General features: G+C 47.4%; 1 protein-coding gene and 1 non-coding gene across 3 annotated transcripts in view; one reads left to right on the top strand and one right to left on the bottom strand.

Annotated features, from left to right (window-relative positions):
• Positions 1 to 15,000, top strand: part of LOC133112222 (vasorin-like) — a 26,755-nt gene that overhangs the window by 7,064 nt on the left and 4,691 nt on the right. The window contains exon 1 of one of the 2 annotated variants that reach the window (XM_061222870.1): positions 534 to 570. The exons of the other annotated variant lie outside the window; for it this stretch is intronic. Within the exon in view, the coding sequence (XP_061078854.1) occupies positions 568 to 570 (3 nt within the window). The 5' untranslated portion in view covers positions 534 to 567. Of the gene's footprint in view, positions 1 to 533; positions 571 to 15,000 lie in introns of those variants that run through there. 2 annotated transcript variants of the gene reach the window in all.
• Positions 9,553 to 9,624, bottom strand: trnat-cgu (transfer RNA threonine (anticodon CGU)). The gene has a single exon. It is a non-coding gene; the product is annotated as a tRNA-Thr (tRNA).

Genomic DNA, 15,000 nt, shown 5'->3' with positions numbered 1-15,000 from the left:
ACAAATAAAGAGGGATTTATCAAAGTTTTCGGATGTCATTTTCTTTGTAGGTGCCGAAGGAACTTCACGAGTGGTCTCACCTGTTCGTATTGAGCGCAGAAATGAAAAAGCACGTTTCCAAAGCGTGCTTTGTGCGTTTATTATTCCACAAATGTATATTATATATAACATTTTTGTAATAAGCCAATTGAATATCATAATTTTTCATATCATATAACATTTGAATAGGATTCAACATTAAAATGGATTATGTTTCAATCCGGTAATCCTGATTAATTAATGCTGACGTGGAGTGTTATATAAATTCCATAAAACACGTAAAAAGTTTGCTATAAATAGGGCGTAGCCTACAAGTCTGAAAGTTTGCTATAAATAGGGCGTACGCTGCTTAGACCGTCGTTTATATGCCTGGCCTCTCCTAACATTACATGTAAATGTATTGCTTTAGCCTATTAGAAGATTTGGGGCAAGGCGTAGCCTACTTCAGAAAGAGCTCATATTAAAAAACCGATTCCTTTGGTGAGGCTCATAGAAGCAACAACGGACAATAACGGCGAGTTCAACATCATGGTATAGAAGTGGCATGGCATGCGCTTAATTTGTTAAGGAGTTTTGCTTTTTGCCTCGCGTTTGATTTCACAGGTTGACGTGAACTGTTTTTCCCAGTCGGGAGGTGGACGCAGCATTAGACTCTCTTTAGATTACATGTGTTGCTTTAATATAATGTATACATATGCATTTTTTACATTATATGTCTGTGTGCTACATCTTTAATAGAATATTAAAGAATAGCTTACTTCCAGAACATGATCAGGTGCTTTCCGTTCTCAGCTTCTTGCGGACTGGCACCGAGCAGTGGAAATATATCGCTCCTTGATAATCCCAGATAGTAACGTCTCTCCTATAATTTTATAACCCTGCCTCCAGTTTTATGTCAGACCATTTCTGTTTTACCTGTTCCACATTTTACACTGTTTTAATTCCAGTCCTATGTAGCACATACATAGTTTATGTAGCCTATATAAACAAAAGTAGGCTATTTACCGATGTTTAGATGTTAGTTTGGATGAAAAGAAGGAAGCCTGCACGCTGATATGCTCCTTACACACCTATATTGACATTTCGATCCCAGTGGATCTTCATCAGGTTTGGCACATCGCTTTATATTTATCCACGAGGACAATCAGTTTAATTTCCTCATCCATTTTCGAACGGAATGACGAACGAACAATAACGGCAAGTTCAAGTTTATTATAAGAAAACATCATGGCATAGAAGATGTTCAGTCCTAAATACGTTTAATATATATTTTCATATTCGGAAAGAGAAATGTCAAAGTAGCTGTAACACAAACAGTCATATAATGATACAAAAAAAATCTTAATCTCTTAAAATTGCCTGAAATTGATTTCCGTGGTCCTTATAAGGTATTTTAGGGACGTCAATTTATGCTAATTATACATGTTGTGCACGCGCTTTTTGCTTAGGATTGATTGGTATTCATCAACATACACACGTGGATACGTGTCTACAGCTGTTTCATAAATCCGGCGCAAATTTTTAGTTTGTTTCAGATCACACATACATTTTCACACGGATTTCCGAAGATATTGATAAATGAGGCCCATAGTGTGTGCGTGTGCGTGTGTGTGTTTGCTGTAGTTCACAGGGTCAATGGCTCACTGGACAACATAGCCCAGGCTGATGAACTACAGAACACACTGGCAGTGATATGCATGCACACACACACAGCCAGTTCCCCACACACACACACACACACACACTTGCTGTTTGGTGTTTTCTCGTTCTCTGTGCCTGCCTTGGGACAGTAAATATTTACCGTGGGGGTTGAGCTCTGTCTGTGACAGGGGGCCGGGTCAGCCTCCGGGATGGCAGGAGGGTCGGACTGTAGCAGAGCTGGGGCGGTCTGGAGGTGCGTCACACACTCGTGTGGAGTGTAGCAGAGCTGTGGAGGTCTGGAGGTGCGTCACACACTCGTGTGGAGTGTAGCAGAGCTGTGGAGGTCTGGAGGTGCGTCACACACTCGTGTGGAGTGTAGCAGAGCTGTGGAGGTCTGGAGGTGCGTCACACACTCGTGTGGAGTGTAGCAGAGCTGTGGAGGTCTGGAGGTGCGTCACACACTCGTGTGGAGTGTAGCAGAGCTGTGGAGGTCTGGAGGTGCGTCACACACTCGTGTGGAGTGTAGCAGAGCTGTGGAGGTCTGGAGGTGCGTCACACACTCGTGTGGAGTGTAGCAGAGCTGTGGAGGTCTGGAGGTGCATCACACACTCGTGTGGAGTGTAGCAGAGCTGGGGTGGTCGTGAAGGAGGGTCACACACTCATGCTCACAGTGTGGGTCTTAAGTCCAGCTTACAGTGTGGATCTTAAGTCCAGCTCACAGTGTGGGTCTTAAGTCCAGCCCCCAGTGTGGGTCTTAAGTCCAGCTCACAGTGTGGGTCTTAAGTCCAGCTCACAGCGTGGGTCTTAAGTCCAGCTCCCAGTGTGGGTCTTAAGTCCAGCTCCCAGTGTGGGTCTTAAGTCCAGCTCACAGTGTGGATCTTAAGTCCAGCTCACAGTGTGGGCCTTAAATCCAGCTCACAGTGTGGGCCTTAAATCCAGCTCACAGTGTGGGTCTTAAGTCCAGCTCACAGTGTGGGTCTTAAGTCCAGCTCCCAGTGTGGGTCTTAAAGGGTTAAAGAAAACCAAATACAATAATTGAGCCTGCACCGGTGGGAATTTTTAACATGGTGTGAAAATGAAGGGCTGTTATTTTGGGGGTGGTGGACCAAGCAGTTGGGAGAGACACCAGGTCTTGTTTACCTGCGAGTGATCTGGGCAGCTGGAAAACAAAATGGCGGCCGTGGCTTTGTGTGGTTTGTGAGCGCAGGGCTGCTGCTCGGTGTGTTGGCAGAGATGCCACTGAGGTCCTGGATAAACTGTGCTGGGGCCAAGCAAACAGAAGCGGCTCCATAAATCTTTCTGCTAAACGCTCACGTGCGTGTCTGCACGCACACACACAAACGTCTTTACACACACACACCCACGCACTGGCACACGCATCCACCCGTGTACACAGCTGTACACACACACAAACACACGCACACACAGACTCTAACACATGAACACACACACTCACACCTGTACACAGTCGTACACACACACACACACACACACACACGTCTACACACGCGCGCACACACACACACAGATTCAAACACATGAACACACACACACACGCGTCTACACACACGCACACACACACACACATGCACCTACACGTGTACACAGCCGTACACACAAACACACACACACACACGGGTCTACACACACGCACACACACACACGCGTCTACACACAAACACACGCACATGCACCTACACGTGTACACGGCTGCACACACACACACAGAAAAAACACACACACAAACAGACTCAAAACACATGAACACATAGGCACGGGTACGCAAAGATGCAGGGCTGTCATCAAGCAAAGCGGTCCCTTCTCTAGTACAGCTGTGGTGACTTCAGCAAACCCCAAAATTAAGAACCGAGGGGGTTTTTATTGAAGAAAGAAAAGCATATGCTTGCATTTAATTGTGAGTCAAGAAATTCATGGATAAACATTTATTGGACCCAGACCTTAACAATCCAGTGTGATTCCAATTCTGCTTAATAAGATTTGTGAAGAACATGGCGGCGTTCACTCTGCTACCACAGAGACCACAACACAGGCCCCAGCCCACAGCAATTAAGTCATTTACCCTTCAACACGTCCATCCCAAAGAGCCTTTCAGGGGCTGTTGCTCTGTCAGGCTGGCACGATTGGGTGTCCGGGGAAGCAATGGGAACTAGCAATCGGCTGGTATGCTAGCTGAGGGATTCTCCACTAAGCCTCTGCGAAGAGTAGGCTTTCTGGAAGTTTTATTTTCCAGATTTGTAAGGCAGTGTTCTCGAATTACATTGCTCTCAGTCACTAGTGCTGACTGTCACATCAGCATGCTGAATGTTCAGTTGAGTGTTTTTCATGTGAGATTTTCTGGAAGTGTGTACGTGTGTGTGTGTGTGTGTGTGTGTACATGTATTATATTTTGCTCTAGGGACCATTTCATCACAGGCAGTTATTTTTCAGAAGGAACTTGTAAAACTGGTAGGCCGGTCCCATCTCCAAGACATACATACGGAGTCCCCCCTCTACCTGCCCAAATAACACAGTCAAAATCCACAGAGGGCAATAAACAAAAAATAAAAAGAAAGCAAATGTATACCGTATATACACTCAGTGAGCACATTATTATGTATTTATTATATTTATTTATTTAGGCACATTGGCCTTCTGCTGCTGTAGCCTATCCACTTAGAGGTTTGATGGCATGTTGTGTGTTCAGAGATGCTCTTCTGCATACCACTGTGGTAATGTGAGGTTATTTGCGCTACTGTTACTAAAATTGTATTTCTATCACGTTTTTGGTGAGACAGTCTGACTCACTGTCCTCTTGTTTGGTGTTTGTCATCCTCATTCTCTAATGTCGGGGTTGAGTTATTTCTGCGTTCTCGGGTTATGCTCATGAATGCTCATGTATAGCTGCCTCCATAACTTTTTGAACAGTGATTGGATGACCTCTGTCTACCATTGTGTCTGTATGAACAGTGATTGGATGACCTCTGTCTACCATTGTGTCTGTATGAACAGTGATTGGATGACCTCTGTCTACGATTGTGTCTGTATGAACAGTGATTGGATGACCTCTGTCTACCATTGCGTCTGTATGAACAGTGATTGGATGACCTCTCTCTACCATTGTGTCTGTATGAACAGTGATTGGATGACCTCTGTCTACCATTGTGTCTGTATGAACAGGCCCAAAGGGGTGGCCTGTAGTGTAGTGGTTAAGGTAAATGACTGGGACACGCAAGTTCATTGGTTCTAATCCGGGTGTATCCACAATAAGATCCGCGCAGCCGTTGGGCCCTTGAGCAAGGCCCTTAACCCTGCATTGTCCCAGGGGAGGATTGTCTCCTGCGTAGTCTAATGAACTGTACATAACTCTGGATAAGAGCGTCTGCCAAATGCTGTTAATGTTATGAACAGTGATTGTATGGCGCTTCATATTTCACACATATGAAAACGCTGTTTTTCTCTTCACTTTTTTTGTGTTTGCATCTGTGTGTGTGTGTCTGCATGCGTGTGTCTATGTTTTGCATGCGTGTGTGTATCTGCGTGCGTGTATGTGTATTTGCGTGTGTGTGTGTGTGTGTGTGTGTAAGTGTGTGTGTGTGTGTGTCTGCGTTTGTGTGCGTGTGTCTGTGTGTGATTGTGTGTGTGTGTGTGTGTGTGTGTGTTTGTGTGTGTGTCTGTGTGTGTGTGTGAGAGTGTGTGTCTGTGTTTGTGTGTGTGTGTGAGTGTGTGTGTGTCTGTGTGTGATTGTGTGTGTGTGTCTGTGTGTGTGTCTGTGTGTGTTTGTGTGTGTGTGTGTGAGAGTGTGTGTCTGTGTTTGTGTGTGTGTGTGTGTGTGAGAGTGTGTGTCTGTGTGTGTGTGTCTGTGTGTGTTTGTGTGTGTGTGTGTGTCTGTGTGTGTTTGTGTGTGTGTGTCTGTGTGTGTTTGTGTGTTTGTGTGTGTGTGTCTGTGTGTTTGTGTGTGTGTGTGAGAGAGTGTGTGTCTGTGTGTGTGTGAAAGGGGATGTGCTCTGTCACACTTCACACTGCTCATGTTTCAGCCCTGCAGCGGTGGGGTTGGGTGGAAGGGGGGGGGGTAGAGAACCTGATCACTGAGTGCCTGTTATCTCACTGTCTGTGACTGGGGTACATGACAACAGAAACACTAAGTAAGCATGTCTCCCTTTATTCCAGAGCTGGCCAGGTGAATGAAAGGTATTCTTGTTGCCTTCTTTTCTTTTATGGGAGTGTCCCAGGTGCTGACAGAATAACATCACCTGTGTGTGTGTGTATGTGTGTGTGTGGGGGTCTGTGCCTGTATGTGTGTGTGAGTATATGTGCATGTGTGTGTGCTTGTGCTTATGTGCATATGTGTGTGGGGGTCTGTAGGTGTACATGGGTGTGTGCACGTGTCTGTGCGTATGTGTGTGTCTCTGAAGGTGTCAATGAGCCTGAAGCACAAAGCATTCTGGGAGGGGGGGGGGGTGTCCCAGTCACTGTGTTTGGTGTCACAGAAAGCTGATCCCCCCCCTCCAAAGGCTGCAGGGGGGACTCAGCCTTCCTTTAATCTCCTGAACGTGGGGTGCAGTGCAGCCTCCAGACCGCGCATCCCAGCCTGTGCCCATCCCACCGCACCCTGAACCCCCTATTCCAGATTTACTTACACAGGCCGAATGTGAAATAAGACACCCTTCCACCCTGTCTAAGGACACCCTTCCACCCTGTTTAAAGGTACAATAGGAAAGATTGTTGTGTTAAGACATTGTTACAAGCACAATGTAAATCCCTTCCTATCATTGAAATAGATTCACTGACTTGTTGACTCACTCTCTGCCTGTGTTTTTGTCTTTAAATTCGGGTTCAAAATGTACATTTTATGGACCGACACGGGGGTTGTGTAGACAGCGTCAACCCAGAGAAGCTCAGGGCTTTTTAATGCATTTTAACGGGCTCCTACCCTGGACTCTAAAACTGGAGGCTTTTCACAGGACAAATATGACATGATTCGCAATCCCTGCTCTCTTTCACTCACCTTTCTCTATTTCTCTTGCTCTCTCACTCTGTTCTCCCTTCTGTTGTTCGTTTTCCCCCCGCTCCCTTCTTCCATGTGCCCGAAGTGTGAAAACACGTTTTGCGTGTGGCAGATTGGAGGCGCCACAGGTAAATAACACAGGCGAAGGCTGACATGTGCAGTCAGATAACGAGTCCCAACATGCTCCCGCATCCCTGCCGCGCTGAGGATAACACTTACATATGTGATGTCATATATGAGGGCGGCACGGATGGTGCAATGGGCAGCAAGGAGGTCCTGGGTTCGAATCCCCGTCGGCCGGGGCCTCTTTGTGTGGAGTTTGCATTTTCTCCCCGTGTCTGCGTGGGTTTCCTCCGGGTACTCCGGTTTCCTCCCACAGTCCAAAGACATGCAGGCTGATTGGAGAGTCTAAATTGCCCATAGATATGAGTGTATGAGTGTATGAGTGTATGAGTGTGTGAGTGAATGGTGTGTGTGCCCTGCGATGGACTGGCGACCTGTCCAGGGTGTATTCCTGCCTTTCGCCCAATGTATGCTGGGATAGGCTCCAGCCCCCCTGCGACCCTGTTCAGGATAAGCAGGTTAGGATAATGAATGAATGAATATCATATATGAGATATGAGTAAATAAATAATATGATAGGTAATTAGGTAATTGCTTGCACGCAAACTACTGTGCTGAGGCCCATGGAGCAGTGTGTACAGTGCTGCACTGAAATGAAAACCAGTAAAAATAACAATCAAATAAACCAGTAAAAATAACAATCAAATAAACCAGTAAAAGGTCTGCTGGTGCAGAACAACAATTGTGGCTCAGCAAAGACCCTCCCTCACTGCAGACGTGATGTTTCAGTGCTCTGTGAGTTCGGCAGTGGATACGGACATGTTCTTAGGACACAAAACTATGCAGAAACTGACCAGGCATCAGGCATGAGGGCAGAGCAGCACTTATTAGTTACATTACAGGCATTTAGCAGACGCTGAATCTTATCCAGAGCGTCGTACAACGAAGTGCAGAGCGAACACAGAGACAAGTGTGATGAGGACCCTAGAGGACAGTACGGTTCCAAGTCCTAGCGTGACCATATACTGTACACTACTCAGAAAAATTGAGGGAACACTTAAGGGATACATCAGATCTTGATGAAAATCTTTACTGATGTACATTGTTATTATTTTTACACCTCATTTGGCAGATGCTTTTATCCAAAGCAACTTACAGTTGACTAGACTAAGCAGGAGGCAATCCTCCCCTGGACCAATGTGGGGTTAAGGACCTTGCTCAAGGGCCCAACGGCTGCGCAGATCTTATTGTGGTTACTAGAACCACCGACCTTGCAGGTCCCAGTCATTTACCTTAACCACTACACTACATGCCACCCCATTGGGTCTATTCATACAGACACAATGGTAGACAGAGGTCATCCAATCACTGTTCATACAGACACAATGGTAGACAGAGGTCATCCAATCACTGGAATGCCAATCAAGCTGCACGGTGCTGGGCTGTGAGCACAGGTCCCAGTAGAGGATGTCGGGCCCTCATGCCACCCTCATGGAGTCTGTTTCTGACAGTTTGGTCAGAAACATGCACACCAGTAGCATGCTGGAGATCATTTTGTAGGGCTCTGGCAGGGCTCCTCCTGTTCCTTCTCACACAAAGGAGCAGATACCGGTCCTGCTGCTGGGTTGAAGCCCTTCTACCGCCCTGTCCAGCTCTCCTTGTGTAACGGCCGGTCTCCTGGTATCTCCTCCATGCTCTTGAGACTGTGCTGGGAGACACAGCAAACCTTCTTGCGACCGCATGTATGGAGGTGCCTTCCTGGAGGAGCTGGACTACCTGTGCAACCTGATTGGGCTGCAGGTACCGCCTTATGCTACCAGTAGTGACAATGGCACTAGCAGAACACAAAACTAGAGAAGAATCAGGAGAGAACAATTGTCTGTGGCCACCACATGCAAAACCGTTTCCTTTTTGGGGGGTGTCTTGGTTTTCATTCACTGTCACTTTCATTTCCCCCAAAGCAGGTGAAATAGATTCACAATTACTTGCGCTTCCTAAATGGACAGATTGCTATCCCTGAAGTTTAACTGACTTGGTGTTACGCTGTGATGATTAAGTGTTCCCTTAATTCTTTTGAGCAGTGTAGATAGAATTGGAATGCTTGAAGAACATATCAACTTACAAATTAGCATACCGCAGTTGGCAGCTAGAATATCCCGAGTACAACAATAGAGTGCTTTCTAGATCAGTTGTAGGGGTCTGATGGCGGATGCTGGAAGGCCAGCCAGCAGAGAATTGCAGTAGTCCAGGCGGGACAGGACCATTGCTAGTACGAGGAGCTGAGTGGAATAGGTGGTGTCCCCTTTACCTGAGAGTCAGGTGTGTAGGCAGACTGGCAAATCAGTGGCACTCCAATATTCTCTGAGATGTTGAGAATGGTTCCAGTGTTCCAACACGGCTGTAAAGACAAGGCAGAAGAATATGGAAGAATAATTTGTTTTAACTGGGCACTTCTTGGCAGCCATCTTGTTCTTACACTGTCCACCTGATACAATGCAAGTCAACAGTACACAACATGAAAGGGTTACCACAAAGGCCATAGATTTGATGTTAATGAGCCAGTCAAGGCAATGACCACCAAACATGATTGATATGACTTGGGTTTATGTGGCATCAAACAAGGCTGTTTCTCAACTCTCAATTGCAACAGCACTGTATGGAGATCCCAACAACCTTCATCTGAACTAAAATTGGTATACACATTACCAACACACATTAAGTACAGTTTAGCAAAATAACAAGACTACAATACAAAAATGGCACACAACACTAGTGACAGCAGTTGAAGGAGGTGTAAAGAATTGAGGCACGGACGGGGTTTGAACCCGTGATCTTTGGTTTACGAGACCAACGCCTTACCACTTGGCCACCATGCCACTTGATGTCATGCTGATGTCTGTTCACACTTGACAGCGGTGGTTTGTCACTCTGTGAGTCTGAAGAAAATTCATATCAGTCCCCAAAGAAAATCCATCTCCACTAGATCAACACAAAGAAAGGTCTGTGTTCAATTTTGTGAAAGCAATAGGCAATGGGCAGCTGTTATAGACTGCGTGCACTCCCTGCTGTGGGCCAGTGTGTAAGGTGTTATAGACCGTATGTCAGGGTGTGAGGTGTTATAGACTGCGTGCACGCCCTGCTGTGTGTCAGTGTGTGAGCTGTTATAGACTGCGTGCACGCCCTGCTGTGTGTCAGTGTGTGAGGTGTTATAGACCGTATGTCAGGGTGTGAGGTGTTATAGACTGCGTGCACGCCCTGCTGTGTGTCAGTGTGTGAGCTGTTATAGACTGCGTGCACTCCCTACTCTGGGCCAGTGGGTGAGGTGTTATAGACTGTATGTCAGGGTGTGAGGTGTTAATAAACTGCATGCACGCCCTGCTGTGTGTCAGTGGGTGAGCTGTTATAGACTGCGTGCACGCCCTGCTGTGTGTCAGTGGGTGAGGTGTTATAGACTGCGTGCACTCCCTGTGGTGTGTAAATTTGTGAGGTGTTATAGACTGTGTGCACGCCCTGCTGTGGGCCAGTGGCTGTTGTATGTGTCAGTCCACAGGCCAGCTGGCAGCTTAACACCAGAGATTAGGGGCTCAGAGCTCTCACAGCAGAGCGCGTTGAGGCTGCGTCCGAAAAGCCGATATGTTTAGTCCCCCCGCTTTACCCCCTCCCCCCCAGGAGGAGTAAGGGCTCTCCACATTGTGATTGTGCGCCTCTGATCGCCGAAACCTGCCTCGCCCTCCTGGTCGTCCCGGCCAGAGCGCCTGCCACTTCACTTCTGCTCGGATGGCTTGTTCCTTTTCTCTCTAATCCCCTCTTTCTTTCTCTGTCTCTTTCTTTTTTTATCTCTCTCCCTCTCTGTCTCGCAGTCCCTCACTCTTTCTGTTTTCTTTTTCATTCCCCTCTTTGAGAACAGAGAGGTTTTTCATCCGTCTTTTTTTGACTTCTTGTTTTTTTTAGATTTCTTTGGTGTCGCGCCCAACAAAACAGCGTGTTTTTTTCCAGCTGGTGGCTCCCAAACTCCAGTGCCATGAGTGCGAAATATAGAGACATTTTACCCAGGTTCCCTTACTCTACTCTGAGACTCTGTTCACTGATCTGATTGGAGGTTGAGCTACAGTTCTCCTGCCTTCCTGCTGGTCACACAGTTGCACAGGTGGTTTGGATTTGAACATAAAACATTATGTAAGCAGTCAGCAGGGATAGCACGTGAAAGTATAAGAAGTAACAAAAAATCCTATTTCTGTTGTGAAGCCAGCATGAAAAAGTCCTGAGAATCGTGCGACGGTCATGCATTAACAGCCAAGGACACCATAAGTGGGGGACGCAACCGATGTCGAACACAGAAGACACTCAGGGTTCATAGAGGCACAGTGGGATTTGAACCCATGATTACTGGTTTATGAGACCGATGGCCTACGTCTTGGCCACTGTTCCAGCCCATGGGTGGCTCTTTGATAAAAGAAAACTCAGCAGGAGAAAAGAGTCTGATGCGTATGTGTGGCATTCCCAAGAAATATTCAAAACTGAAAACTGAACTCACTTTCTCTCTCTGTCTGGCTCTTTCCCTGTGGAGTGTCTGTGCGATCGGCCTCTTTCTTATTCCCCTTCCCTCCCTGCATACACACACACACACACACACACACACACACTCACACACACACACACACACACACACACACACTCACACAGACGCACACACACATACACACACTCACACAGACGCACACACATACACACACACACACACACTCACACACACTCTCACACACACACACACACACACACACACACACACACACACAGACATACACACACACACACACACACACACACACACATACTCACACATACGCACAGACACACAGATGCACAGACCCACAGACGCACACACACACATACGCACAGATGCACAGACCCACAGACGCACAGACGCACAGACACACAGGCGCACAGACGCACACACACACACACACACATACGCACAGATGCACAGGCGCACAGACGCACAGGCACACAGACGCACACACACACACACACACAGACGCACACACACACACAGCACAGACAGACGCACACACACACAGCACAGACATGCATAATCAGTTGGAATGAAAACCTGCATGCACACGGGTCACCGTGGCAAAGTGCTTGAACCCACTGCCTCACATCGCCATGGAAACTTGTATACTTTTAGACAGCGTTGTGTACAGCGCAGTCAGGTATCATGGTGACCCCAGAGAAGTAATGCAAATACGGTCGCAACTCATGCAAAGGGCTTTCCCCTGATTTCAGGCTTGTGAATGCATGGGTGCTCAATCTTATCCCAATTGGACTGTTGTGGGTGCAGGTTTTTGTTTTACAGCTGCTAAATGAGCTAATTGACTGCATACACTGGTTCACTTGTAGATTTTTATTGCACAAAAATGTGTCATTTAGGCACACAAGAACAATCTCCAGTTGTTAGTCACATGCTTATTCAAAGTGCGGCTAAAAGGGATCATCAAATCTGGCCCTCAAATCCAAACCCAGCCCTGGTTTTCTTTCCTCCTGGGTAATTAACTGAACAACGAGCGCTCCTGATCGGCCAGACTGTCTTCTCACCTGACTCTCAGGTAAAAGGAGATGAGAAAAGAGGCAGTTGTTGGCCCTGATTTCATGATTCCTGCTCGACCACCTGGGGCTGCATTCCTGCATGACTGAACTGACCTCTGACCTGCCGCATCCTGCGCAGAAACAGCTGTCAGTCTTACTGTGGTCCACACCCAGCCCACAGAAACAGCTGTCAGTCTTACTGTGGTCCACGCCCAGCCCCCAGACATTTCACCGCACTCTGAGCTCACCTTGAACAACTTCAGTCCCTTTTAAAAAACGGACAAGCAACTGTGCAATGGTCATACCGGCCAAAGGCAATTAACGCAGGAGGCATAAATGACAACAACATACCATGGCCCAAATCAAGGTACAGAGGGGATTCGAACCTGCGATCTTCTGTTTACGAGACCAATGCCTTGCCACTAGGCCACTGAACCGTACAGGACGAGGGCTCACCAGTGGCTAATTTCAGTCACTGTGACTGCCTCAGTCAGACAAAAGTCATTTACATTTCCCATCTGCTGCATGCCCGAACCCTATTTCTTAGTTCTTAGTTCAAATCATTGGTCAATTCATGCTGAAAGCATCCATGTATAGCGTATACAACCGCTCACACCATGAACCAATCAAGAGACAGAAAGCCTGCTCAACATGGCTGCTGTTATTCTGTCCCTTTCCAGGACAGGAATGAGGTTCAAACCTGCAACCTCCACCTTGTCTATGCTCTACCCGTAGACCTGGCCTGGTTGATGTAAGACTATACAGGAAGACTGCAGGGATCTGGCCAGCTGGGTAGTAACAGGTGTGCAGAAACACGGTAATTGGTGTTGTCTCACATAGCGGCTTTGCAGTATAATCTCCTGAAACCCGGCAGAAAATTAAGTTTAAGAATTTACTTGACTTGGATGACAAAAACATGTCGCTTGTAGTGTAGGTTTTAGTACACATCAGAATGGCTCATGAGATAACCTTTTAAGGTGTACTGTCACAATTGTGCGATTGGAATGTTCTCAACTAAACATTCTAACGCTGATGTAACAATCCCTACTGGTAATTGAGAGCGATGCTGCGTTCCAGAACACTGACTTTAGAGTTCTCAGGAAAAACAAAACATTCCAAAATACTGTTCAAAGTGTTAAGACCAGGGAGTCATGAGCAGGGAGCAGAAATGAATTGGAGGGGTGGGTTTGGGGCCCTGCAGGAACAGAAATGAATTGGGGGGGGGGGGGAAGGGAGGTTTGGGGCCCTGCAGGGCCGTCGGCGTGGGGCTCATTGGAGACGTGTGTCGGAGAGCTCAGGCTCATTCCTCACTCTCAACATTAAAGGAACGAGGGCACTCTGGAAAAACAGAGAAGACAAGAAAAGCAAACAGGCGGACGACCACAGACGCTCGTCTCCCCTGAGCCCTGATTCCCCCGCCTCCTTTCATCTCTGAATTCCCCCTCCTCTGCGCCGACCGCGGAGTTGTTTTGCACAAAGACGTGTTTTTGCAAACACAGCAGCGCTCGAGTCGAGGGAGGAGGTCAGGTGCTGTGTCCACGGCCGTTTCAGTCTGCGATTGGTTCTCGCCGCGTGGCCCCGCCCCTCAGGGCCCGGACCGGACCCGCAGATCCACCGGGGCTCGTTCGCTCGGTCTCTCTCCTCCTCTCCTGTCCTGGAGGCTGGACGTTGTGCCCGTTTCCTGCCTGTCCCTAGCCAACGTCGGCAGTGGAAACGGGGGGAGGGGGGCGTGGTGTTAAGTCTCGCGTGACTTCAAACTGAACCGAAGTCCATAAGATGCCGTTGCCTTGAGGGGTGGTAGCTCGAGTGAGCTCACTTTCAATTGGAAAGAAATGAATAAATAATCCGCTAGCCCTTCGTTGTGGTCTGGCAGCGTCGTTCGCGTTTTCCCGATGCTCCACCGGGCTTTTTTGGCTCTTTAAGCCCAATAATTAGACTCAGGCTACAACTGGATCAAATAAGGCTTACTCCCAAATATGGCAGACAAAACACAGCAAGTTACGAGCGTGAACAGTCTCCCATTTCTCCCTTTTTTTGTTCTCTGTTTTCCAGGGTTCCCCGCACCCTTCCGGGGAACTTTCTGTCTCACTTGTAGTCCCACTATCCAGTGCTATGTGAGTTATACATAGCAAACGGGCAACATTGGCTAAAGCACAGCTACATGACGTGGGACCCGCTAGGTCGGTGGTTCAATCCCCAGTGTAGCCACAATAAAATAGGGCCCTTGACATCAATGGACCTCTGTGTCTGAGGAATGAGATCAGGGTTAGGCTAAGAGACACTTCTGCCAGTTTGTGAGTATGTGTGTGTCTGTCTGTGCGTATGTGTGTGTATGTGTGTATGTGTGTGTGTGTGTGTATGTGTGTATGTGTGTGTGTGTGTGTGTGTGTGTGTGTGTGTGTGTGTGTGTGTGTGTGTGTATTTTAGGGTTCTGTGAAAGCATCTGGTTATCAGCCACTCACATCGGCCAACAGAATTCTCCTGGAGAGAGAGAGAGAGAGAGAGAGAGATGAGTGAGTGTATCATATGGAGTCAAAGGGGGGAGAGAAGCGAGAGAAAAAGAACAGAAGAGAATGAAGGAGAGAGGGAGAGTCACACAAGAAAGGAAATAACAGAGGGAGGCAAATATGGCTGAGGTGTCTGATGTCATGTAGCACAGCTGGCAA

Source organism: Conger conger, chromosome 2 (assembly GCF_963514075.1).
Source record: "Conger conger chromosome 2, fConCon1.1, whole genome shotgun sequence".
NCBI lineage: Eukaryota > Metazoa > Chordata > Actinopteri > Anguilliformes > Congridae > Conger > Conger conger.
Note: the sequence above shows the minus strand (reverse complement) of the source record. Positions and strands in the feature narration are given on the sequence as shown.